Source organism: Podospora pseudocomata (genome assembly GCF_035222375.1).
Source record: "Podospora pseudocomata strain CBS 415.72m chromosome 2 map unlocalized CBS415.72m_2.2, whole genome shotgun sequence".
Lineage (NCBI taxonomy): Eukaryota > Fungi > Ascomycota > Sordariomycetes > Sordariales > Podosporaceae > Podospora > Podospora pseudocomata.
In genome coordinates, this window is record NW_026946366.1 from 1,757,754 (window position 1) to 1,779,750 (window position 21,997).

Sequence of the window (21,997 nt, forward strand, 5' to 3'; positions counted from 1 at the left end):
ACGCTATCAGCGCCTATCAATCGGCCATATCAGTGGAGGGGCACCAACAGAAAAAGGAAGCACGGACCCCTGGCCAACTTTTTTCCCACCTGCCGTGCAGCTGTACCCGCAGCCTGATAGCCGCCACTTTCCACTTTGGGAGGCGTCTCTTTTGCTATGAGCGCTGACAAGGTGCAGGATTCCCACAGCCAAAAAATCGCAAACCGCCGGCAGCGAGCAACGAAACACACGAATTTCCAGAGCTTCCCTCACCACCCATTCATTCTGTGGACTTGCGAGCCCATCAGCTGCCTCGATCTCCTGTGTCAGCGATGATGTGACCGTCCCGTCGCTTGCAATTCCATCAGCTCTTTTTTTGTCTCTATCAACGTCCTGTCACTGCGACATCCCAACGATACCTAGACAGCCGCGCGCAGTGTGTGCCCTCCAACCTACCAAATAATAATTCTCGACCGGTGATTCAAGGTTAGCCTCGGCAGCACCCAACACGTTGTGCGCCATTCCCCTCCCTCACTTCGTCGCGTTCAAGCAACATTAGCATACTTTTGCCCCCCGTCCTCTTGTCACACATCTCTCTTGCCTGCAAGTCCCATGATTGCGTTCGCCTGCTTACCATCCTGCAGCCCAAGTGTCCCGGCACCCTTGCCGTCTGTTTGATAATGGAGGACGCCTTCAACCACCTCGGAAACCACCTTGTTTCCGACTCTGCCGCCACCATTAATGCCACCGCCGACGACTTCGACGATGAAACCGAGAGCTTCCTGGGCGATCTTAAGGAACACAGCTCCCCGACAAACGCCCTCCGTCGCCATGATGACAATGACAACCAGGGCCCCGAAGACTTTCGCGATGATGACAGCAACTTCAGTGGCCCAAGAAACGATGTAAACTCGAGAGGTCCAGAAGAGGAAAAGGAGCTGCCCGCTCACGCTTGCGCGTAAGTCATGGGTTTTGGGAACATGGTGGGGGGTATCATAACTGACTGGTTTACGTAGGTATTGCGGCATTCACTCCCCGTCCTGTGTGGTCAAGTGCATTGCAAAGGAATGCAACAAGTGGTTCTGCAGTGCTCGTGGTAATTCGAGTTCCTCACATATTGTCAACCACCTTGTACGAGCCCGCCACAAGGAGGTTCAGCTTCATCCCGAGTCAGCCCTTGGCGATACCACCCTCGAATGCTACAACTGCGGCAACAAGAATGTCTTTATGCTGGGCTTCATTCCCGCCAAATCCGATACCGTTGTCGTTCTTTTGTGTCGCCAACCTTGCGCTGCTGGCAGTTCGGCCAAGGACATGAGCTGGGATGTTTCGCGATGGCAACCCCTCATCGAGGATCGGTCCTTTCTCAACTGGATTGTCTCCCCACCGACCGACGCCGAACAGCTTCGAGCTCGCCATTTGACCCCGCCCATGATTGCGAAACTTGAGGAGATGTGGAAAGAGGCTCCAAGTGCCACTGTCGCCGATCTGGAGAAAGGAACCGGCGTAGACGACGATCCGCATCCCGTGCTCCTCAAGTACGATGATCCGTACCACTATCAGAATGTCTTTGGGCCCCTTGTGAAGATGGAGTCGGACTATGACAAGAAGCTCAAGGAAGCGCAGTCTGAGGACCACCTCGTGGTTCGCTGGGATATGGGTCTGAATAACAAGCACCTGGCCAGCTTTATCCTGCCCAAGATCGAATCCGGCGATGTCAAATTGGCCGTGGGCGATGAGATGCGCATCAAGTACAAGGGCGAACTTCGTGCCCCATGGGAGGGTGTTGGATATGTTATCAAGATCCCCAACAACCAGTCGGACGAAGTTACCCTTGAGTTAAGAAAGGCGGCGAACGACAAATCGGTCCCCACCGAATGCACGCACAACTTCTCGGCCGACTATGTCTGGAAGGCCACGTCCTACGACCGTATGCAATTCGCTATGAAGACCTTCGCTGTGGATGAGCTCAGTGTTTCTGGGTACATTTTCCATAAGTTGCTGGGCCACGAGGTAGCCGTTGCTCCCATGAAGACGCAGATGCCGAAGAGGTTCCACGTTCCAGGGTTGCCTGAGCTGAATCACAGTCAGATCACTGCCATCAAGACTGTTCTGTCCACCCCTCTCAGTTTGATCCAGGGGCCGCCAGGTACCGGAAAGACGGTCACCTCAGCCACCATCATCTACCATCTTGCCAGAATGAACAATAGTCAGGTTCTCGTCTGCGCCCCCTCCAACGTTGCTGTCGATCAGCTTTGCGAACGTATTCACCGCACGGGTCTCAAGGTCGTTCGCTTGACAGCCAAGTCTCGTGAGGATGTCGAATCGTCCGTCAGCTTCTTGGCCCTCCACGAGCAGGTCCGCCTTTACAAGCAGAGCAGTGAGCTCACAAATCTCAACAAGCTCAAGGCCGCCGCAGGTGAACTGTCTTCTCAGGACGAGAAGAGGTTCAAGCAACTGACTCGCCAGGCCGAGAGGGAGATTCTCAACAGCGCTGATGTCGTGTGCTGCACTTGCGTCGGTGCCGGCGACCCGAGACTGTCCAAAATGAAGTTCCGAAACGTGCTGATCGACGAGTCTACTCAGTCAGCTGAGCCCGAGTGCATGATTCCTCTTGTCCTCGGATGCAAGCAGGTTGTTCTTGTTGGTGATCACAAGCAGCTCGGCCCCGTCATCATGAACAAGAAGGCGGCCAAGGCTGGTCTTAACCAGTCTCTGTTCGAGAGGTTGGTCAAGCTCAACCTGGTTCCCATTCGGCTCAACGTTCAGTATCGTATGCACCCTTGCCTTTCAGAATTTCCTTCCAACATGTTTTACGAAGGGTCGCTCCAGAACGGTGTCACCATAACTGAGCGGCTTCGCAAGGATGTCGACTTCCCCTGGCCTGTTGCTGAAACTCCGATGATGTTCTGGTCCAACTTGGGCAATGAAGAAATTTCGGCATCCGGAACATCTTACCTGAACCGCACCGAAGCTTCCAACGTGGAGAAGATTGTTACTCGCTTCTTCAAGGCTGGTGTGAAGCCGTCTGATATCGGTGTCATTACTCCGTACGAAGGCCAGCGCAGCTACATTGTCAGCACCATGCAGAATACGGGCACTTTCAAAAAGGAGAGCTACAAGGAGGTCGAGGTTGCTTCGGTCGACGCTTTCCAAGGCCGTGAGAAGGACTTTATCGTTCTTTCTTGCGTCCGTTCCAACGACAATCAGGGCATTGGTTTCTTGTCCGACCCTCGTCGTCTCAACGTCGCGCTCACTCGAGCCAAGTATGGTCTTGTCATCATCGGCAACCCCAAGGTTCTGTCCAAGCATGAGTTATGGCATCATCTTCTTGTTCACTTTAAGGATCGCAAGTGCTTGGTGGAAGGCCCTCTTACCAACCTTCAGACTTCCCTCATCCAGTTCAGCCGGCCCAAGATGAGCTTCCGTCCCCGCCACAACGCACAGGCCCAGCATGTGTCTGGTGGTTATACCAACGGCAGAGGTTATGGCGGCGGTGTCAACGGCTCCCACCGCGATTTCGACACTGGCTCGGTGCTTTCGTATGCTAACGGTATTCCGGATGATGTCTCGTCCATTCACAGCTCTGCCTTGGGTGGCGCGGGCCTTACATCGGCTTACCCTCAGATGTTCTCCAACTTCCATCCAGAGCAGTGGCCCGGCTTGCCCGGGGCCAACCCGGCTAGCCGTCCCGGGGCCAAGGGTCGTGCTCGCATTGCTGAGAGTGTTGCTGGCGAGAGCGTTGCCAACAGCGAGTTTACGGATGCGAGTGCGAGTGTTATTGGTGGCAAGGGCGTCGGTCAGGGTGGTGCGAGCCTGGGAGCTGGTCTTAGCGAGGCTATCAGCTCGGCTCGTCCTACCTCGTACAGCCGTAGCGACCGTCTCAAGCAGTACGTGGAGAGCGGCGGGCGCAGTCTTGGCTTGGGGAGCGGATATGGCCGTCGCTTCGATGATGACGAGAAGAGCGTCAGCACAGCGTTTGCTAGTCAAATTGGGACAGGGTTCGACTGAGTGTTTTGAGCAGCGTGGTTGTGCTGGTATTGTTTTTGAAGCAAAACCAAACAACTGAAGCAGTTATCGCACCAAGCAGCATATGGAGGACCATCTCGTCTGGCTCCGCCCAGCATACCTCGGTCGAGCACGCAACTTCGGATCCGCCCGGTCGTTCCTGATCGGTCATGTAAACGAGTCACAGTTTCCGGGAGCGCTGATCCTACCTACTCTGGTAGAGACTGGGTACATATATCCTTCTGCGCCTCGCAGCGACCCGCCGCTGCCAAAGCGTTGCTCTGACGACCTATGGTGCCTGTCGATTCTTGACAGGCAGATGTGGCTCGACCGGCCTCGGAGGCCTCGAGGTTTGAGATGCAGGAGGTAGTTGAGAATTGTTAGGGTCTTTTGTTCCAGCATTACGTCGCTCAGGAGAGGGAGCTAGTGTAGCGAGCCGAGGTGGTCACACATGTGGCATGGACAAGTCGGTCCAGCCTTCTGTACCACCCAGGGGCATCCTGTTTGGAACTAGCTATGGACGAGAAGGACAGCGGTGGTAGTCTGATAAATTTTGGGGAGGAAGGCTGAAGGTAGCCGCTCATTTTCACGCCTGTTGGGCATTCACTTCGTACAGGCCGGATATCTGACTTGATCAGATTCTAGTGCTGAAACACTAACCACTAGTCACTCGTTCACTCCTATTTGAGATTGGTGATTTCTAAGCAAACGAGCGGATAGATAGATAGAGGATCAGAATAGCACTATCATTTATTCCGCTACCACATGTGCCCCTTATCATTGTGAAGTCTTTGAGCCGCCAGACGCGACACGCTTCTTTCTTTGTGAGCCTCGACGATCAAGTAACACGAGCTCACGTGAAGATAGCCGATAAACACCATGGGTGCTAAGGGAAAGTTCCACTGTGACCTCATCCCGCCCCACTCTTTGCCTGCCACGCACCACCACTGGGCAACCCCACCCCGCCTTTTTGGAGTCGCAGACCCAACCAAGCTGATGATCATGCTGGTTGGGGGTTCAGCGATGCACGTTCTAGATTACCTAGCACACACCTTAAACTTTTTGGCGCCACGGTACCTGAATACTCGAGCCTTTCAAAAGTCCAACATATAACCATCATGGCGTCGCCCCCGAAAGATCTAGCGCCGGACGTGCCAACAACCACAGTCACCCCCGACACCACGGTTACAGAAAGCGGAGCGGGCGCCGCTGCCGCCAAGCCGGAGACTAACACGACGTTGGGCGGTGATGGTGCTGGGACGACGACGAGGAGGGCAGCTACCTTTAGTGTCTCACCATCACAGTCACAGCAGCAGTCTGGAACAAACGGTGGCAGTGGTAATGGTGGTGGTTCTGTCAAGTCGGCGGCGGCCAACAGAAACTCAACAGCCGACATTGACACGACCAACCCCCTTGACTTTTCCGAAGACGTCTCGGCGGACAACTCCCTTCCTACGCTGGCGACGCTGAAGAAGATTGACAACTACATTGTGCTGGACCGCAATGGAAAGTCGCACACGTTTCGGTCGCTGTACACGGGGCGGCATGTGGCGAGGAGGGTGTTGCTTGTGTTTGTTAGGCATTTTTACTGTGGTGTATGTGTGCTCTCCGTTTACCCCTCCCGTGGTATGATTGATGACTGATTGTGATGGTGGGGATAGAACTGTCAAGATTACCTCCGGACCTTGTCGTCTGCGTTTTCGCCGTCGGATTTGCTGGGTTTGCCCATCCCGACGTTTATCGTTGTGATTGGGTGTGGCGATCCGGGCTTGATCGATATGTACACCTCTGAGACTGGGTGTCCTTTTCCTGTTTACACGGATCCCACGCGGAAATTGTATGCGGAGCTGGGCATGATTCGGACGTTGGCTTTGGGGGAGAGGCCGGCGTATACAAAGACTCATCTGGTCAGGTCGAGTTTGGCGAGTGTGGTTCAGGGTCTGAAGCAGATACCCAAGGGGCTGGCGCACAAGGGGGGCGATTCGAGGCAGATAGGGGGCGAGTTCTTGTTTGAGCCGGCTGGTGGGGAGGATGTGGCTAGTCCGATCAAGGAGTTGGGGGAGTGGGGGAGGGGAGAGAGGGCTGGGAATGGGGATGGGGAGAGTGTGCAGATGGGGGTTAGGCATAGGGCGAGTGAGACGCCGAGTATTGATGGGAAGAACATGGAGTTGGGAGGGGATGGGAGTGAGGGGGTGGATAAGATTGTTAGTTGGTGTCATAGGATGAGGAATACGAGGGATCATGCCGAGGTGCCGGAGTTGATGGAGGTGTTTGGGATGGCGGTGGGGGAGATGGAGAAGATACCCGGGGATGTGAAGGGGTTGGAGAGGGAGAGGTGGGAGAGGGCGATTAGGGAGAGGAAGGGAGTAGGTTTGGGGGGGAAGGGGAGGGGGAGTTTAGAGAGATGACTGGAGGGTGTGATTGGAAAGTTGATTGGATTGGGTTTATTCAAAAGTGTCAAAGCATGCATTTTAGCAAGCAGGAGTTTTCATAAATGGGAATTAAAATGATATTATGCTCTGGGTCATGGTCCGCACGGATATATTTGTGAAGTCAGGTTGTGTACACGACATACGGGAGTTTCCGAGTGCATCGATTTTCACGCCCTTCAAATGTTTGTCTCTCCTGAGATAATAGAGCAAACAACAGTCAGGAAGGATAACCCCTGGAGAGACTGTGATACCATCGGATGTGAATAGTGCGCTTCATCAAATGATAGCCCCATATTATCCGATGTCGTCAAGCGCACTGCGTATTGGTAGTCTCTCGCCGAGTGGCTAGCATACGCTAGGTATGCTCTCATCGTGCCCTTTCCACCAAGTAATCCGGTGCAACATTTCTGGTGAGAGTCTGGGCAAGATATTCTGTGGTTTCTCTGGCGTGGTAGTTCAACCTCCAAGTAACGAAGCACAAGGCCATTTCCCATCTAACCCACCGTGTGATCTCTTGGTTGTCTTGTTTACAATAATTCCACATTGTGGCCCCCCTCTTACGTACCCTTTCCCCCCGCCTACCTAATCATCATCTCTGTATTTTTTTTTTGCCTTTCTCGTCCTCACCGCCCATCTATCTCCCTTCGATGTCTCCAGGATCAGGATGGCTTCCCAGGTACCCTGCCCCATCCCAGGAAACCCGTCCATGTACGGCCTCGGTCTCCGCACGTCCTTTTACCTCCTCCACCTCTCGACCTTGTTCCTCGAGCTCCTGGAGCAGGAATATATCGTCCTTCTCCTGTCCGCCGAGCTCGTCCTCAACCTTGCGCTTTTGCTTGCATTGATATTGCAGGTTGCTGCTGGGGGGTTGCATATTGTTGAGGTGTATATTCTTCTTCTTCTCCTCTCCGTCACTGTCTACCTCTTCGTCCCGAGACATGCGGCGGATTTGGCAATGGTGTTTTGTCCTCATTTGGGGTTGCGGGTGAAAAGTAGGGGGAGGGGGGTAGATGTGCTGGGTTGTTTGAGGGGGGGTTATGGATTGGTTGTGGCTGGTGTGCAGGTTTGGTTTTGGGGTAGGGGGGTGGATTCGGTTAGGTATGATGACGGTGGTGGTGGTGGTGGTGGTGGTGATGGGAAAGGATGTTTGGAGTATGGGTTTTTATTTGGGGCGATGGATCTTAAGAGCGGGAGTATGAAGGGGTTGAATATTTTGTTGGTGTTGGGGATGCTGACTGGGGGGTTGGTGGTGGTGGGTTGTGTGAAGAGTGGGTGGTGGGGGGTTAGGAAGGGAGGGAGGAAGAAGAAAATGTGAGTCGCCCCTATTTTTCATCTCTGCCCCTAATCGTTGCCGGGTGGGTGTATTTTTTTTTTTCGGTCGTGGTAGAAAGTGACATTTTCCACTTTCCTTTTTCGGAGGTGGTGTGGTAGGCCGCAGCTTGATGATAGCTAACCGTCGGGGACAAACTCACCGAGATTAGCCGCTCAAGGTGGGAAGCACAAAAGTGGTTGGAGGCCTTGGGGGGCCTTGCGGTCGCCGTAGCCGTGATCGTTGCGATTGAGCTGACGATTCGATGGAACCGCATCGGGGCTGAGAACAGTGTAAATCAGGCAACCACCGCCGCCCAACTCATCCCGCTCTTGCTGGTTATCGCACTCATTTCGACATTTTTGTATGGGGTCTTCAGCAACGACAAGTCAGACGACGGTAGTCTGGTTGTTACGCTTGAAGCAGGGTCATCATCGTCGCCATCGGGCTCAGGTACTGGGTCAAGCCCATCCGGCTCTGGTGGTTCCGGTCCTACACCAGTTGTCGTTGCTGAAAGGTAAAACTCTATTGAGTCTTATCAACTTGAATCTTTTACTTACATGGATTCAGATCACGATCTCAAACACGCCGATCTAGATCTCGTCAAAGTTCCCGCAGACCACCAGCCCCATCACCACCAATGCCACCATCAAGACACAGCCCGAGATTCCCTGGGCCACCACCCGGTCCACCTCCAGCTTCTCATCACAGCGGCTATAGTCACAGCGGCTCACCTACTCCTCCATCGCCTCTGAGCCCAAGGATAATCAACGTCTCCCCCTCCGGGCCAGTAGCCAGACCATCAGTCAACTATTATCGCCAAGTGGTTCCCCATCCCTACTTCCCGTATGAAGGACCCGAGTACTACGACCCGAACGGATCACCTCCCCGCATGTCAGGAGGTGTCGGGGCAAGGTGGCCACGTTTCGCAAAACCAATGGGTCCCCGCCCGCCTCCCTCTCCTACCAAATCAATAGACCCAGCCAACGACAAACTCTGGGACGAAGTTCTCAGCGGCGCACCAGGCACGCAAGGGGAACCACTGATAACTCAAAAAGACATCGACGACTTGTTCAACCCGCCACCGTCAGCAATGCTGATTACCGATGCGGATGTGGCGGCTGTGATGGAGCCTTTGGTGACAGACGCAGATGTGGAGGAAGTGATAAGGGAGATGCTGACGGAGCAGGACATAGCAGACGCTCTGAAAGATAAGGTTACTGACGCTGATGTCGACAGGGTTATGAAGTCTAGTTTTACTGATGCCGATGCAGAAGCCGTGATGGGGGATTTGATACCGGATGAGTTGGTTGAAGAGGTGATGATGAGTGGGGCGATACCGGATGAGATGGTGGAGGAGGTGATGAGATCTCCCAGACAGGCAAAGGTCGAGGATGAGAGTGATCACCTAAGTCAGCAGGCCCATGACTCCGAGGATTCAGATGAGGAGGAAGAGTCGAGTTCGGATAGCAGTTCGGATTCAGGTTCAAGTTCAAGTTCGAGTGGAGAGAAGCATGATGAAGATGAGGATGAAGAAAAGGGTCCGGCCGAGTCGATTCCGGAGACGGAGACTGAACCCCGTACACCTAGGTCAGTACGTTGGGCGATGCCTCTGGACGAGGAAATTGATTCGAGGTATGCTTCTGATGGTGGGTTCTATCACTCACCTGAGCTTAGAAGCAGGGACGATGACGTGGAAGAGATTGTGAGAGATCGATACGGTGATGATGATGCTCGAATAGTTGCTGTAGTTCGCTATTTTCCTACTCCTGGGTATTCATCAGGCTATGGGTCGTCATGGGGTCAGAAATACTAAAACAAAATGCACCAATACGAAAGCAACTTTTTGCTGTGGCGGATGATGGTGTTCAGGAAGTTCATAAGACAAGTCATAAGACAGGCCAAGCGAACTTGGTGGTTGGCATGCTGGGATGAAGAAGGATGGTCACGAAGTAATGATAAAAATAGCAAGCTATGGTACTCATTCCTCTGAGAAAACACACCAAGTGTCAGTTATTCCAGTGTGACTTTTCCCTTGACAACTGGTTGCACACTCTAGACTCTAGATTTCGTTGCTGTATTTCCCTTCTGTGCTCGTCGCATGAGGATCTTGCTTCCTGTCCCACTTGCTCTTAATTTCAGGCAATTTCTTTTTTTTTTTTGAAAAAAAGGCTGGAAGTTTACGGATCTGCCCAAAATGCCTTCGTTTCTATGCAGGCCAACAATCCACTATTCTGCATCGAATCTCACCTGGTGTCCGTTCTTTCATTGCTTTGAAGAGGAAAGCTCACCAATTTTCACCTCTTTCTTCGCCTCTTCTTCCATCTTGCTGATGATTATGAAGAGACTACAACCTCGGACACGGTACACAAGACAAAGTGCGACTATGTAGGTTAGAATATGCTTAGGGTTATGGGTCTAGGCATGTTTTTTAAAGTCAGGATGACAGGGTTGTATATGTAGTGGAATGGTTAGTTGATCTGAGCTGCTTAACTGACCATCGGGTTAAGATTCCGCCGCAAAATATGAATGAGAAATCTCAGCGGTATATATCAGTTTTCGCCCCATTATTTCGTCTGATATCATATCTTTGTTCCCGAAAACTCTGCCAACAACGTCAAATCTTGCCTACTTGAGTGAACTTCTTCGAATGTCGAGTGAATCTTGGCGAATTGACTTCTATAAGAGGACCCACAGCCCCACCTTCCTCTCTGGGCCAAGCTGCTAGTGGCAGGCAGCATCTCTCTTCCCGGCGACAGCTAGAACATTTGAACTTTCTACACTTCCCTTCACCAACCATCCCACGCCCGGGTTCGTAAACACCGCGGCCACTGCAGACTACCGCGCCATCATCGAACCCCCACCTTTTCATCGCAGAACTTCCGCTTCTCTTGCGACTCAAGGTCTCGTGATCAGCGCCTCGCATACAGCCAGCCCCAGCTACCCCCAACTTTTCTGATCGATCGCCCACCATATCCACCTAATATCGTCACCATGGGTTCGACACTCTGCCAGAACCGTCTGATTGAGGAGAGGTAAGTCGCCTCTTTCGTCGCTTGCAGATGCGCGCGCCGACCTTCGGACATTTTCCTCCTGTTCGCGACAGCCTCGCTGACCGGCGCCATGCCCTCTACAGAAAGCAGTGGCGGAAAGACCACCCGTTCGGCTTCTGGGCCAAACCCCAGAAGAACCCCCAAGGTGTGCTGGACATGAAGGTCTGGGAGTGTGCTATTCCTGGCAAGAAAGACACAATCTGGGAGGGCGGCCAGTTCAAGCTGCACATCACTTTTCCAGATGGTATGTGGCTACCCTTGGTGTAACACATGATGTTGCAGATGGACTTTGATAGCTGACCTGTCTCTTTTTCCCTTCCTGCAGAATATCCCACGAAGCCCCCCAAGTGTAAGTTTTTTTCGCCGAATTACCCCAACCTGGGCAGGTCACACGACTAATCAACGTCCTCTCCTTGTAGGCAAATTCGTCCCTCCTCTGTTCCACCCCAATGTCTACCCTTCGGGCACCGTCTGCCTTTCGATCCTCAACGAGGAAGAGGCTTGGAAACCGGCCATCACTCTCAAGCAGATTCTCCTTGGTGTTCAAGACCTCCTGAACGACCCAAACCCCGAGTCACCAGCTCAGGCCGAGGCTTACAACCTATTCAAGAAGGACAGAGCCGAGTACGAAAGACGTATCAAACGGATTGTTCGAGAGAATGCTGCTCCATAGACGAGCTCGCTTCTGGGGGCATACTGGAAAAAGACGACAGTAGAATAACGTATTAGTGGGATCTACGATTGTGGTCATTTATTTCTGGAGTTACTTGGGAACATCATGGACGGCTGGGAAGGCAGGCAGGGGCGTAGCATTGGTTGGGAACGAGCTTCTAGACGGACGACTCTCGACATGGAAGGGTTCTTCTTTCATTCAACGAACTGGTATTTGACTTTCTGGAGTGGGGGTTTAATGGAATCGGCTTTTTTTCCAACAATACGAACCACTGAATCAACCATCCCGTCTTTGGCACCCGTGACTTGCGCCTCCATGCAGTGTTTCCGATACAGAATTCGTGACGCTGGTGTCGTGTGGCCCCTGGCTCTGAGCTGTCATAGCTACGAGCAATACCCCCGCGTAACATTGGGGAAGCAACGCGGGCTCCCATCTACGATTGGCGATACCCCACACTCGGGATGAAGAAGAGTCTGGCATTCTGTCGCTCACAGCTAATGGATGATGTCCTCTCACATATGCAGAGTCTCACGTGGACGGTTTACCAGGCACTTTGCAGGCTCCCACACCTTTATATCGCGATTATCGCAACTTCTTATCAAGGCGGTTTATCTAATTGTGGAGGGCCGGAACGGGTTCTGGCACACGGCTGGGACGGTCTCGCCTCCGAGTCCCCAGGTTCCGGACCGCGCTAACAAATTATACCAGGGGGTGGATTTGAGGAGTGGCGATATCGGCGTCCACTTGGCTCCTCAAGATTAACAATGGAGGACTAGGAAGCCCCGGGTACCAAGAGGTCTGGGGTCTTAGAAGGTACTTAAAATTTTGCAGGGGCAATGTAGTCGACTCATACTCCAAAGCCAAATTTGGAATTCCCAGACAAATTTCTGTGACTCTTACCCATCTCTTCCTTTCCACACCTTTGTGCTGTGGCCTCCTTCCTTCAAAAACCATCCCACGCTCTTCTGCAGCTCTCACCTGTAGACCAACCATCAGCTGCTCACCTGCGCCTTGCCGGATCGAACGCCCTCTCTCCCATCGCAACAGACACCAGCTTGCGCGCGCCGCGACGGCCAGAGTAAGTATAAAGACGGTTGTCACTGACTGGCTTGTAGTCCGCTCTCAACGTCCGCTCCAAAATCCCAAGAACTAGTTGCCTCCTAGCCTCCCGTCCAAAAACAAGAGAATAGACAGTCAACATGTGCGGCATCTTCGCCTGCCATAGGTCAGTCTCGAACACCTGGTCTTTTCCCTGGCTATCATGAACAATTGCTCGGCATTGGCTCCGTGGTGGTGACTTGTCAACGACTTTCTGTCCTTGGAGGGGTCAATGCCCCACCACACCACCAAGCCGTTGTCCTTATCGCCGTTATCGCTTCACAAATTCTCGAGATCAGCATCAACACCACAGCAAGCATAACGCAGAACGCTAACATGAAGAGCAACCCAGTCACCCAGACGTCGCCAAATTCAAGCCGACTGCTCTGAAGCTTTCCAAGCAGATCAGACACAGAGGCCCGGATTGGTGAGTCAATCCCTTGCGCAACCCCTCCTGGTAGCTCCAAGACATTTTGTGCTAACTGATTTGATAGGAGTAAGAATCTCACCCCTGAGTCGGACAAAGACGGATAAACAAGATAAGGAGAAACAATTGGTTTGGCTAACACATTGTCTTCCCACAGGCGGCAGCGTTATCTCTAACAACACGAGTACGATAAGGAACCCCAACCCCCTTGGACACATAGAAAACCTCCCACTTTTCTCGTATGTCTTTGAAAGAGCGATGCTAACGCGGCGCCACAGTTCTGTGCCATGAACGGCTCAGCATCGTCGGTGTTGGTGGGTCTAGATCTGTATATCTGGTTTCGAGGCCGTCGTCTAACCTCAAAGCAGAGAGCGGAGCTCAGCCACTTACCAATGCCGATGACAGCATTATCCTCGCCGTCAACGGCGAAATTTACAACCACCGTCTTGTTCGCAAGACCTTGAAGACCCCCTACCACTTCAAGACCACCTCGGATTGCGAGGTTGTGATTCCTCTGGTGAGTCACTGCGAGAGGAGAACTGCGGGGGAGAGCACATCAGATTAACCGGTGCAACAGTACCTCGAGTATGGCATTGATGCGCCCAAGCACCTCGATGGCATGTTCTCCTTCGTTCTTTACGACAAGAAGAAGGACCGCACAATCGCCGCCCGCGACCCCATCGGTATCACAACCCTTTACCAGGGCTGGTCCTCCAAGGAGCCCGGCACTGTCTACTTCGCTTCCGAGCTGAAGTCCCTCCACCCCGTCTGCGACAAGATCGAGGCTTTCCCCCCCGGACACATCTTCGACAGCTTGACTGGCGAGAGGACACGGTACTTTGAGCCCACATGGTGGGATGGCGAGAAGATCCCCCAGACCCCTGTCGACCTCAAGAAGCTCCGCGAGACTCTTGAGAGGTCTGTCAGGAAAAGGTTGATGGCTGAGGTTCCTTATGGTGTTCTCCTTTCCGGCGGTCTTGACTCTTCGCTTGTTGCTTCCATTGCCCAGAGGGAAACCCTGCGCCTGAAGAAGCTTGCAGAGGAGGCCAACGGCGCCGCTGAGGAGAAGCCTGAGGATTTGGACAAGGGCGAGGGTCTTGTTGGTCTCGATGACGAGGGCAAGCTCTCTACGATGACCTTCCTTCCCCAGCTCAACTCCTTCTCCATTGGCCTTCCCGGCTCTCCTGACAACGAGGCTGCCCTCAAGGTGGCCAAGTTCCTCGGCACCAAGCACCACGTCATGACCTTCACCATCGAGGATGGTCTTAACGCCTTGTCTGATGTCATCTACCACCTCGAGACCTACGATGTCACCACCATCCGTGCCTCGACTCCCATGTACCTGCTCTCTCGCAAGATCAAGGCCATGGGCATCAAGATGGTCCTCTCTGGTGAGGGTTCCGACGAGATCTTCGGCGGTTACCTCTACTTCCACGGCGCCCCCAACAAGGAGGAGTTCCACACCGAGTGCGTCCGCCGCGTCAAGAACCTTCACTTGGCCGACTGCCTGCGCGCCAACAAGTCCACCTCCGCGTGGGGTCTTGAGGCCCGTGTGCCCTTCCTCGACAAGGAGTTCCTCGAAGTGTCGATGAACATCGACCCTGCGGACAAGATGATCAACAAGGAAAGAATGGAGAAGTACATTCTCCGCAAGGCTTTCGACACCTCGGACGACCCGACCGCCGAGCCCTACCTTCCCGACAACATCCTCTGGCGCCAGAAGGAGCAGTTCTCTGACGGTGTCGGATACGGATGGATCGATGCCCTCAAGGACAACGCCGAGCTCCACGTCACCGACGAGATGATGAAGAACCCCAAGCCCGAGTGGGGCAGCGATATCCCTGACACCAAGGAGGCCTACTGGTACCGCCTGATGTTCGACGAGCACTTCCCCCAGTCGTGCGCGTCGACCGTCATGAGGTGGACACCCACATGGTCCAAGCAGACGGATCCCAGTGGCAGGTGAGTTGAACTTTGGTTCTGAATGGACGCAGTTTGAGAATTGATACTGACCTGGCTTTTACAGAGCTATCTCGATCCATCAGGCCAAGTATGAGGATGCTTAAATGTCTTTCCCATCATTTTTGTATATGAGTCATGGCTTCCGGAGGGTCTGGTATCTAGCAGGGCGTCATGTCAAAAGATAGGGTAAGGGATGCGTTGAAGTACAGCACAGCTAGCCTGTGAGAATGCAAAAGCTCTGAAAAGTTCATTTTGGTGCAGGGTTTTTGATGGCTGAATTGCCTTGGCAAGGCATATCCGTAGATATGCAGGCTGTGATCTTGGGGGTGATGAGCAGGAGGGAATGCAATGCAGATATCAACCTGATAAAACCTGGGGAAGAAGAGCCAAGCTCTCAAAGCTGGAGCCAAAGTGTCTGCATAGAGGAAACAGCCGCCAATGTGCTAAGCGGATTCATCCACGTGGAGGACCTTGACATAAACTACCACCTATATGAACAAGGGGTTCTGTTAAAGGGAACAAACAAATAACTGCCTTGACAAACATTGAATATAGGTAATGACCAAAAAGATTGCTCAGACATGCCGTATTTGCATCTGGTTGTTGAAATAGGTCTCTCAAGTCTCAATATCGTGGATAGACACATACCTGTCGTCTCTCGGGATAGCATACAGATCGGCAGGACGGTCTTCCTTGAGAATCTGGCTTGTAGACAAAGTAACTGCAACCTCAAGTCAAGCAAATATGAAACAAACGACAGTGCAACTGAGGCAATGCCCCCAAGACACAACGGCCAAGAGGAAGCCATTGACTGGTGTGTTTCAAGGGTTAGGGTAATCCCAGGCGATGGCAGCCGTTGATGCTGGAACTTGGCACTTCCCACCTGGGAGCGATGGCCCAATCACGGTGGAGAAAGAAATTTGGCAGTTCCGATACTTTACCTTCCCAACATTTCCACGCCTTTCGAGTTCCACCGTCCGACCTAGTCTCTACAAGTTTTCTTGTTTACTTTGTTTGCTCGCCATCACCAGTTAAACACACACAATCATCATCAAAATGGCTGCTGTCCCTGCCTACTCCGATATCGCCAAGGCGGCGAACGATGTACGTCTTACTCCCCCCATGGCTGTTGTTGGCGAAGGGGGGTTTGATAGAGCGGCATTTCCAAAGCTTGCCTATGCGCCCTCGCCCACAGCGACACCACCGGCCACAACACTTGCGCATAGCCAATTGCTAACTCTTGGGGTCAACCCGCACTCATGTAGCTCCTTTCCAAGGATTTCTACCATCTCTCCTCCGGCAGCCTTGAGGTCAAGGACACCACCCCCAACCGCGTTGCCTTCAAGGTTACCGGCAAGAGCAGCCACGATGCTGCCACCTCCGGCGCTGTACGTACACTCTTTTGAGACACTGCACACGAGGACACTGGCTAACCGCGTCTGCAATAGATCGAGGCCAAGTACTCTGACAAGTCCACCGGTGAATACGCCCCGCCCCCCGCTGTCAATCTGCCAATATATCGGGAACCCCTCGATTGCCATGCGGTGCTCAGCTGTATCAGAGGACCCAGGCTACACAGGGCCCCTGTTTAGTGGACAGTGGTTCTTTCACCAGGCAATACACAGCTGCTAACGTCCTGGCACCGTGCAGGCGTGACCGTCACCCAGACCTGGAACACCGCCAACGCTCTCGAGTCCAAGGTTGAGCTTGCCGATACCCTCGCCAAGGGTCTCAAGGCCGAGGGTATCTTCTCCTTCCTCCCCGCCTCCCAGGCCAAGGGTGTCAAGGCCAACCTGCAGTTCAAGCAGTCCAACTTCCACGGCCGCGCCTTCGTCGACCTCCTCAAGGGCCCCACCACCAGCATCGATGCCCTTATCGGCCACGAGGGTTTCCTCGCCGGTGGTTCCGCTGCTTTTGATGTCCAGAAGGCTAAGATCACCAACTACTCCCTGGCCGTCGGTTACCACGCCCCTACCTACAACGCCGCTGTCACCGCCACCGACAACCTGAGCGTTTTCTCCGCCAGCTACTACCACAAGGTCAACAAGCTTGTCGAGGCTGGTTCCAAGGCCACCTGGAACTCCAAGACTGGCAACACCGTTGGTCTTGAGGTTGCCGCCAAGTACCGCATTGACCCCGTTTCCTTCGTCAAGGTTAGTCTCCTGAGGATTTGCTTGTTTGTGTGACAAAACTGACTTTGAAAACAGGCCAAGATCAACGACCGCGGTGTCGCCGCCGTTGCCTACAACGTCCTCCTCCGTGACGGCGTCAAGCTCGGTCTCGGTGCCTCTTTCGACACCCAGAAGCTCGACCAGGCCACCCACAAAGTCGGCACCAGCCTTACCTTTGAGAACTAAGTTTGATATCCCCGGGATTGTTGTAAAGGTCGGGAGTTGGGGACAAGCCATGGCGTTGAATGATTCTGTGTTGTTTTTCTGAAGAATGAGGATACAGCATCAATCACCGTGTGTGTGTGTGTGTGTATCGACTAGACGAAAATAAATGGATCACGATGATCAGGGCAAACAAACGTTAGAGTTGGGTCCTTAGCAGGATGAGCATGATTTGTATGAATTCTGCGATCTTTCCAACAGTGACAATTAATATGATTAGGATATCTCACGTTCGTTTATGTGGCGTGCGTGATGCTGCTTGACATATCTCACGGCAACTAGCCTGGGATTATGCTTCACTGAGGTTTTCAAAGGACCATTGTTGGCTTTTGTTCTCATTGTTAAGTATCATATGTAATCTCATGTAATGTATATATGACAAAAACAGCAAGTAAATAAATGACTTGGCCATGAATCAGGGGGGCGTTGTTTACATCATTACCAACCCCCCAACACACCCCCCTTTCTTTCTATCTTACACTCTTGATTCACTCTCTTTTTCAGGCTCTACCTTCCAAGCCCACCTCCAAACCCCCCTATCAGCATCGCGCCCACAACACTAGCAGCCACGCACCCGCTCAAGACAAAAAAAGTCCCAATCATGCTGTCATCCGCGTCCAAGCTCAACCCCCTCCGCTTCATGGCCCTCTTTGCCCGCCGTTCCTCATGCCGCCTGTGCGTCCGCTGATGAGAATGCGGGTCAAAAAACGGGTTCGATCCGGTGTTGGTCCCGTACCCGAACCCCCCAAAGCCGTATTTATAATAGGGATCCTGGCCGAAGCCCATCCCGGGGCTGGATTCAGGGCCGGTGGTGTTCTCCCATCCTTGGTGGTCTTTTGCACTGGTGTCTTGTCTGGCATGTGTTTTCCCCTCTGGCGAGCCCTGCTGGGCTGTTGAGCTCTCGTGAGCAGCGCGTCGTTTTGAGGCGTGAGCGCCCCACCCCCCTGACTTGTAGAATGAAGGGGGGGGCCCTTGGAAGGTGGTTTTCCGACGGGAGGATAGACCTGAGGGGGGGCGGCCGCCAGCTGGGTTGCTGGAGTGGTAGGATCCCGACTTTGGGGCGTGGGGGTGGTGCTGGTGGGCGTAGCGGGGGTTTGTGGCGCGGGAGCGGTCGTATCTGGCGCGGTTTGCCGGATGGGAGAGGATGGTGTAGGCTTCCGAGATGCGCATGAAACGGTGGGAGGAGGAGGGGTCGGAGGGGTTGTGGTCGGGGTGGTGGAGTTTGGAGAGGTGGAAGTAGCTTCTGAAGGGTACCGTTAACAACCATTGGGAGGGGGGATATGGTACATAAGGGAGGCGGACTTTTTGATCTCGGCTGGGGAGGCGGAGGGGTGGACGTTTAGGGTCTCGTAATGGTCGTGGGTTGAGTCGTCTGGGTTGCTGCTGCCGGCAGGGGCGCGATCATGGCGGGAGGAGTGAAAGGGTCGGCATGGTTGGGGGTTGTTGACAAGAACATGGTGAGGAGGGTTGGCGATATGGCGCGGGATCGCGCTGCGCGGAGGATGGTAGTAACGGAATGGCATTCCTCATCCCGATTGTTGAAGGGGCTGTTATGTCGAGGTTTGGTGATGTTGTCGGCCTCGTGTAAGTCGAGACGTTGGGAAAACGCTCCACCTTGAATTGGCACCAGTGACGAAATGGATGCGCGAGAGAACGGAGACTGAGGTCCAATTGTGGCTTGTCACGGCTGTCAAACCTGCAAATTTGTGGCTCTTGCCCAGCAAACGCCGCACTTGCCCCGCGATTGGTACCAAGCTGCACGCCCTGCCAAGAACAACGGAAAAAAGAAGCGGGGCTTTCTGACTTGCCCATCACTTTTGGATCAGGCTTTTGGCTTCCTTCAACTCTCTGAACTATTTCACATAGTTGAAACCATAAAAATCACATATTTGAATCTCACAATGGCGGCTCAAGCGCCGGTAGATGAGATCGCGCAGCTCAGCGGTAAGCTCAACCTCCACCGGGAGACTGTCAAAGCGTGGCAGCAACTGATAGGATGAGGGAGAAAAAAGTGAGCGATGCGGCTACCACAAAGCCCAAGCCAGGTCTTGATTCGGCTACCGCCACCAATGGCAACCTGAACCGTGACAGCGATGATTCCGACGATGATGCGGAAAATGCTGCCCCGGGCGCTGAGACGGGGGCCGTCAAGAAGAAGAAGAAGAGAAAGCCGAAGAAGAAGAAGAAGAACCCCACGGCCCAGTCCGACCCCCCGCGGGTTCTGATCTCGCAGCTCTTTCCCGACAAGGTGTACCCCAAGGGCGAGGAGGTGGAATATGTGAACGAGAACAGATATCGCACCACCAACGAGGAGAAGCGCCACCTCGACAACCTCAAGAATGACTTTTACAATGACTACCGTCATGCTGCTGAGGCCCACCGCCAGACTCGCCAGTGGGCACAAAAGAACATCAAGCCTGGCTGGTCGCTGACTGACATTGCCAACGGCATTGAAGACAGCGTCCGTGCTCTTGTTGGTCACCAGGGTCTTGAGGAGGGTGATGCTTTGAAGGCAGGTATGGGTTTCCCTACTGGCCTCAGTCTCAACCACTGCGCTGCCCACTACAACCCCAACGCTGGAAACAAAATGGTTCTCCAGCAGGATGATGTCTTGAAGGTCGATATCGGCGTGCACGTCAACGGCAACATTGTCGACAGTGCCTTCACCTTGGCTTTCAACCCCCGTTATGACCCTCTTCTCGAGGCTTGCAAGGCGGCCACCAACGAAGGTCTCAAGCAGGCTGGTATTGATGCCAGACTTGGCGAGATTGGTGGGTACATCCAGGAAGTCATGGAGAGTTACGAGGTTGAGCTGGACGGCAACACGTACCAGGTCAAGCCGATCCGCAACCTCAACGGACACACAATCCTCCCATACAACATTCACGGAGGCAAGAGCGTGCCCATTGTGAAGAGCAACGACCAGACCAAGATGGAGGAGGGTGATGTCTTCGCCATCGAGACCTTCGGTAGCACTGGCAACGGCTACGTGCACGAGGAAGGTGAGGTCTCTCACTACGCAAAGAGAATGGATGCGCCCAAGGTGGACCTCCGTCTCAGCTCAGCTAAGTCTCTGTTGAACGTCATCAACAAGAACTTTGGCACCCTGCCATTCTGCAGACGTTACCTGGACCGCCTTGGCCAGGACAAGTACCTGCTTGGCTTGAACAGCCTCGTTGCCAACGGGGTTGTGGAGTCTTATCCTCCTCTGGTGGACAAGAAGGGCTCATACACAGCACAGTTTGAGCATGTGAGTATTTCTTTCCCTTGCGCGAGAGACTGCGGAAACTAACGAGTGACAGACCATCTTGATCCGACCTACCGTAAAGGAGGTCATCAGCCGTGGAGATGATTACTAGAGGAGGTTTGAGCATCGTTTGGTTGGTCTGACAGCATGAAACCTGCCAGGCCAGGCCTGATGCCACAGCAAAATATGTGCAAAGTCTGAAATGACCCTGCTAGCAATACCATTCACGGCCTTGAGTTTGATCTCCTAAACAAACAAGTCCTTAGAAATGCCAAGCATTCTCAACACTATGTGAATTATAGACTGGGATTCCACGCAAAACTTTCCTTCCAGGTGTTTCCCAGGCACTTCAGGTCCAATCCCACGTGCCCACCTTCTCCTTGTATCCTAGGTGAGACTGTAAGGTGAGTTGGCAAGCGTGCCCCACTGCTTCCACGCGTGGAAGTGAATATCCACGAAGCGTTCCAACCAAAGACACCGAACGGACCGGGTCCGGACCGAGGGAGCATTCTCCACCCGGATCCGTTCCGTAGGTCGGCAAACGGCGTCACTTCCGTGCAACATGTGAAAATCGCAACCGGGACTTCTACGGGGTTCGGGATCGTCGCCGTGTTCTAAAGTCCTGACGCCGTGATGAAGTCGGCGGCTGACGATAGAAAAACATCGGAGCCACCGAGGCATGCACGAAGGGTTAACAATGACGGCACTGACAGCTATCTGGGGGCCAGCGCCCACCGTCAGAGGCAAAATGACATATCCGTTGTTACCGCTTGCAAACGTGGGGGTAACGCTCAGCATTCCCATTGGGCCGATTGGGTTCGAGAACGGTCGACGGTCCCCGCACCGTTCCGATTCTTTTCATCATCGCTCCCCTCTTCTTGGGTATGACAGGGATGCATCGCCCCCCTCCTCTCCCTCTAAGATTTTTGCGCCTGCTTGTGCCTGTCAGTGCCTGTCAGTGCCGAGCAGGGACCGGGACGGGGGAGACGCTCCTCTTATCGGCCAGTCCTAGAAAGAAAATCTTCAGGTGTTAAAAAAAAGCCCGCAAATTCCGGGGCCCCCCCCATCTATCTCCTCCCTTCGGCTCCATCTTACCAATAATTTTTCTGCCTCATATCTTTTTTGCCTCTGCCATTTTTTTTTGCATGTGCCACAGAGCGAACGGGTCTTTGCGCATTTGAAACAAACCAGAAAACGAAATACAGCACGACGGAGCAGTTATTCACTTGATACTTGACAACGCGAAAGGTCGATTGTCAAATTCGTTGTTTCGCTACCACCTTCAATTGATTTTTCACCCTCCCTCTTTCTGCCTCTTTCTGCGCGGCGTTCACCAACCCCCCTTCTCGCACGCGATCGCGAAAATCGGAGATTCGGTACGGTCGGCGATCCTTTAGACGCCCAACCAACAAACGG

General features: G+C 53.4%; 8 protein-coding genes across 8 annotated transcripts; 7 read left to right on the forward strand and 1 right to left on the reverse strand.

The window, feature by feature from the left end:
- Positions 1-2: 2 nt before the first annotated feature.
- NAM7 (ATP-dependent RNA helicase) lies at positions 3-3,990 on the forward strand (the record flags this gene model as incomplete). The annotated part of the gene is made up of 3 exons (XM_062887875.1): positions 3-492; positions 624-937; positions 996-3,990. Exons 2-3 carry the CDS (start codon positions 660-662, stop codon positions 3,988-3,990), a joined length of 3,273 nt encoding a protein of 1,090 aa, XP_062746049.1. The 5' UTR covers positions 3-492; positions 624-659.
- A 1,115-nt stretch (positions 3,991-5,105) lies between these two features.
- On the forward strand, positions 5,106-6,395 carry QC762_209740 (uncharacterized protein; the record flags this gene model as incomplete). Its single annotated transcript, XM_062887876.1, has 2 exons — positions 5,106-5,582; positions 5,649-6,395. The coding sequence occupies 2 exons, from the start codon at positions 5,106-5,108 to the stop codon at positions 6,393-6,395; spliced, it is 1,224 nt and encodes a 407-aa protein (XP_062746050.1).
- Positions 6,396-6,985: 590 nt separating this feature from the next.
- On the forward strand, positions 6,986-9,544 carry QC762_209750 (uncharacterized protein; the record flags this gene model as incomplete). The annotated part of the gene is made up of 3 exons (XM_062887877.1): positions 6,986-7,730; positions 7,901-8,245; positions 8,299-9,544. The coding sequence occupies exons 1-3, from the start codon at positions 7,084-7,086 to the stop codon at positions 9,542-9,544; spliced, it is 2,238 nt and encodes a 745-aa protein (XP_062746051.1). The 5' UTR covers positions 6,986-7,083.
- Positions 9,545-10,722: 1,178 nt separating this feature from the next.
- hus5 (SUMO conjugating enzyme Hus5) lies at positions 10,723-11,813 on the forward strand (the record flags this gene model as incomplete). The annotated part of the gene is made up of 4 exons (XM_062887878.1): positions 10,723-10,763; positions 10,865-11,025; positions 11,107-11,130; positions 11,201-11,813. 4 exons carry the CDS (start codon positions 10,723-10,725, stop codon positions 11,452-11,454), a joined length of 480 nt encoding a protein of 159 aa, XP_062746052.1. The 3' UTR covers positions 11,455-11,813.
- A 205-nt stretch (positions 11,814-12,018) lies between these two features.
- On the forward strand, positions 12,019-15,526 carry ASN1 (asparagine synthetase). The gene is made up of 8 exons (XM_062887879.1): positions 12,019-12,679; positions 12,905-12,979; positions 13,047-13,067; positions 13,144-13,163; positions 13,258-13,293; positions 13,348-13,496; positions 13,557-14,941; positions 15,006-15,526. Exons 1-8 carry the CDS (start codon positions 12,654-12,656, stop codon positions 15,043-15,045), a joined length of 1,752 nt encoding a protein of 583 aa, XP_062746053.1. The 5' UTR covers positions 12,019-12,653; the 3' UTR covers positions 15,046-15,526.
- Positions 15,527-15,836: 310 nt separating this feature from the next.
- Positions 15,837-17,603, forward strand: POR1 (Mitochondrial porin). The gene is made up of 5 exons (XM_062887880.1): positions 15,837-16,045; positions 16,207-16,329; positions 16,390-16,420; positions 16,592-17,094; positions 17,149-17,603. The coding sequence occupies exons 1-5, from the start codon at positions 15,998-16,000 to the stop codon at positions 17,296-17,298; spliced, it is 855 nt and encodes a 284-aa protein (XP_062746054.1). The 5' UTR covers positions 15,837-15,997; the 3' UTR covers positions 17,299-17,603.
- Positions 17,595-20,813, reverse strand: QC762_209790 (uncharacterized protein). The gene is made up of 2 exons (XM_062887881.1): positions 18,637-20,813; positions 17,595-18,577 (listed from the first exon to the last, which is right to left on the reverse strand). Exons 1-2 carry the CDS (start codon positions 18,855-18,857, stop codon positions 17,842-17,844), a joined length of 957 nt encoding a protein of 318 aa, XP_062746055.1. The 5' UTR covers positions 18,858-20,813; the 3' UTR covers positions 17,595-17,841.
- MAP2 (Methionine aminopeptidase 2) lies at positions 17,860-20,908 on the forward strand. Its single transcript, XM_062887882.1, has 3 exons — positions 17,860-19,278; positions 19,347-20,584; positions 20,637-20,908. The coding sequence occupies exons 1-3, from the start codon at positions 19,236-19,238 to the stop codon at positions 20,691-20,693; spliced, it is 1,338 nt and encodes a 445-aa protein (XP_062746056.1). The 5' UTR covers positions 17,860-19,235; the 3' UTR covers positions 20,694-20,908.
- Positions 20,909-21,997: the final 1,089 nt, after the last annotated feature.

Coding starts and splice junctions, on each gene's coding strand:
- ASN1 (XM_062887879.1), top strand. CDS start 12,654: ATGTGCGGCATCTTCGCCTGCCATAG. Junction 12,680..12,904: donor GGCATCTTCGCCTGCCATAG/GTCAGTCTCGAA, acceptor AGAGCAACCCAG/TCACCCAGACGTCGCCAAAT. Junction 13,497..13,556: donor GCGAGGTTGTGATTCCTCTG/GTGAGTCACTGC, acceptor CCGGTGCAACAG/TACCTCGAGTATGGCATTGA.
- POR1 (XM_062887880.1), top strand. CDS start 15,998: ATGGCTGCTGTCCCTGCCTACTCCGATATCGCCAAGGCGGCGAACGAT. Junction 16,421..16,591: donor GTACTCTGACAAGTCCACCG/GTGAATACGCCC, acceptor GGCACCGTGCAG/GCGTGACCGTCACCCAGACC. Junction 17,095..17,148: donor ACCCCGTTTCCTTCGTCAAG/GTTAGTCTCCTG, acceptor CTTTGAAAACAG/GCCAAGATCAACGACCGCGG.
- QC762_209790 (XM_062887881.1), bottom strand. CDS start 18,857: ATGCCATTCCGTTACTACCATCCTCCGCGCAGCGCGATCCCGCGCCAT. Junction 18,578..18,636: donor TCCCCAGCCGAGATCAAAAA/GTCCGCCTCCCT, acceptor GGTACCCTTCAG/AAGCTACTTCCACCTCTCCA.
- MAP2 (XM_062887882.1), top strand. CDS start 19,236: ATGGCGGCTCAAGCGCCGGTAGATGAGATCGCGCAGCTCAGCG. Junction 19,279..19,346: donor TGAGATCGCGCAGCTCAGCG/GTAAGCTCAACC, acceptor GGGAGAAAAAAG/TGAGCGATGCGGCTACCACA. Junction 20,585..20,636: donor ACACAGCACAGTTTGAGCAT/GTGAGTATTTCT, acceptor AACGAGTGACAG/ACCATCTTGATCCGACCTAC.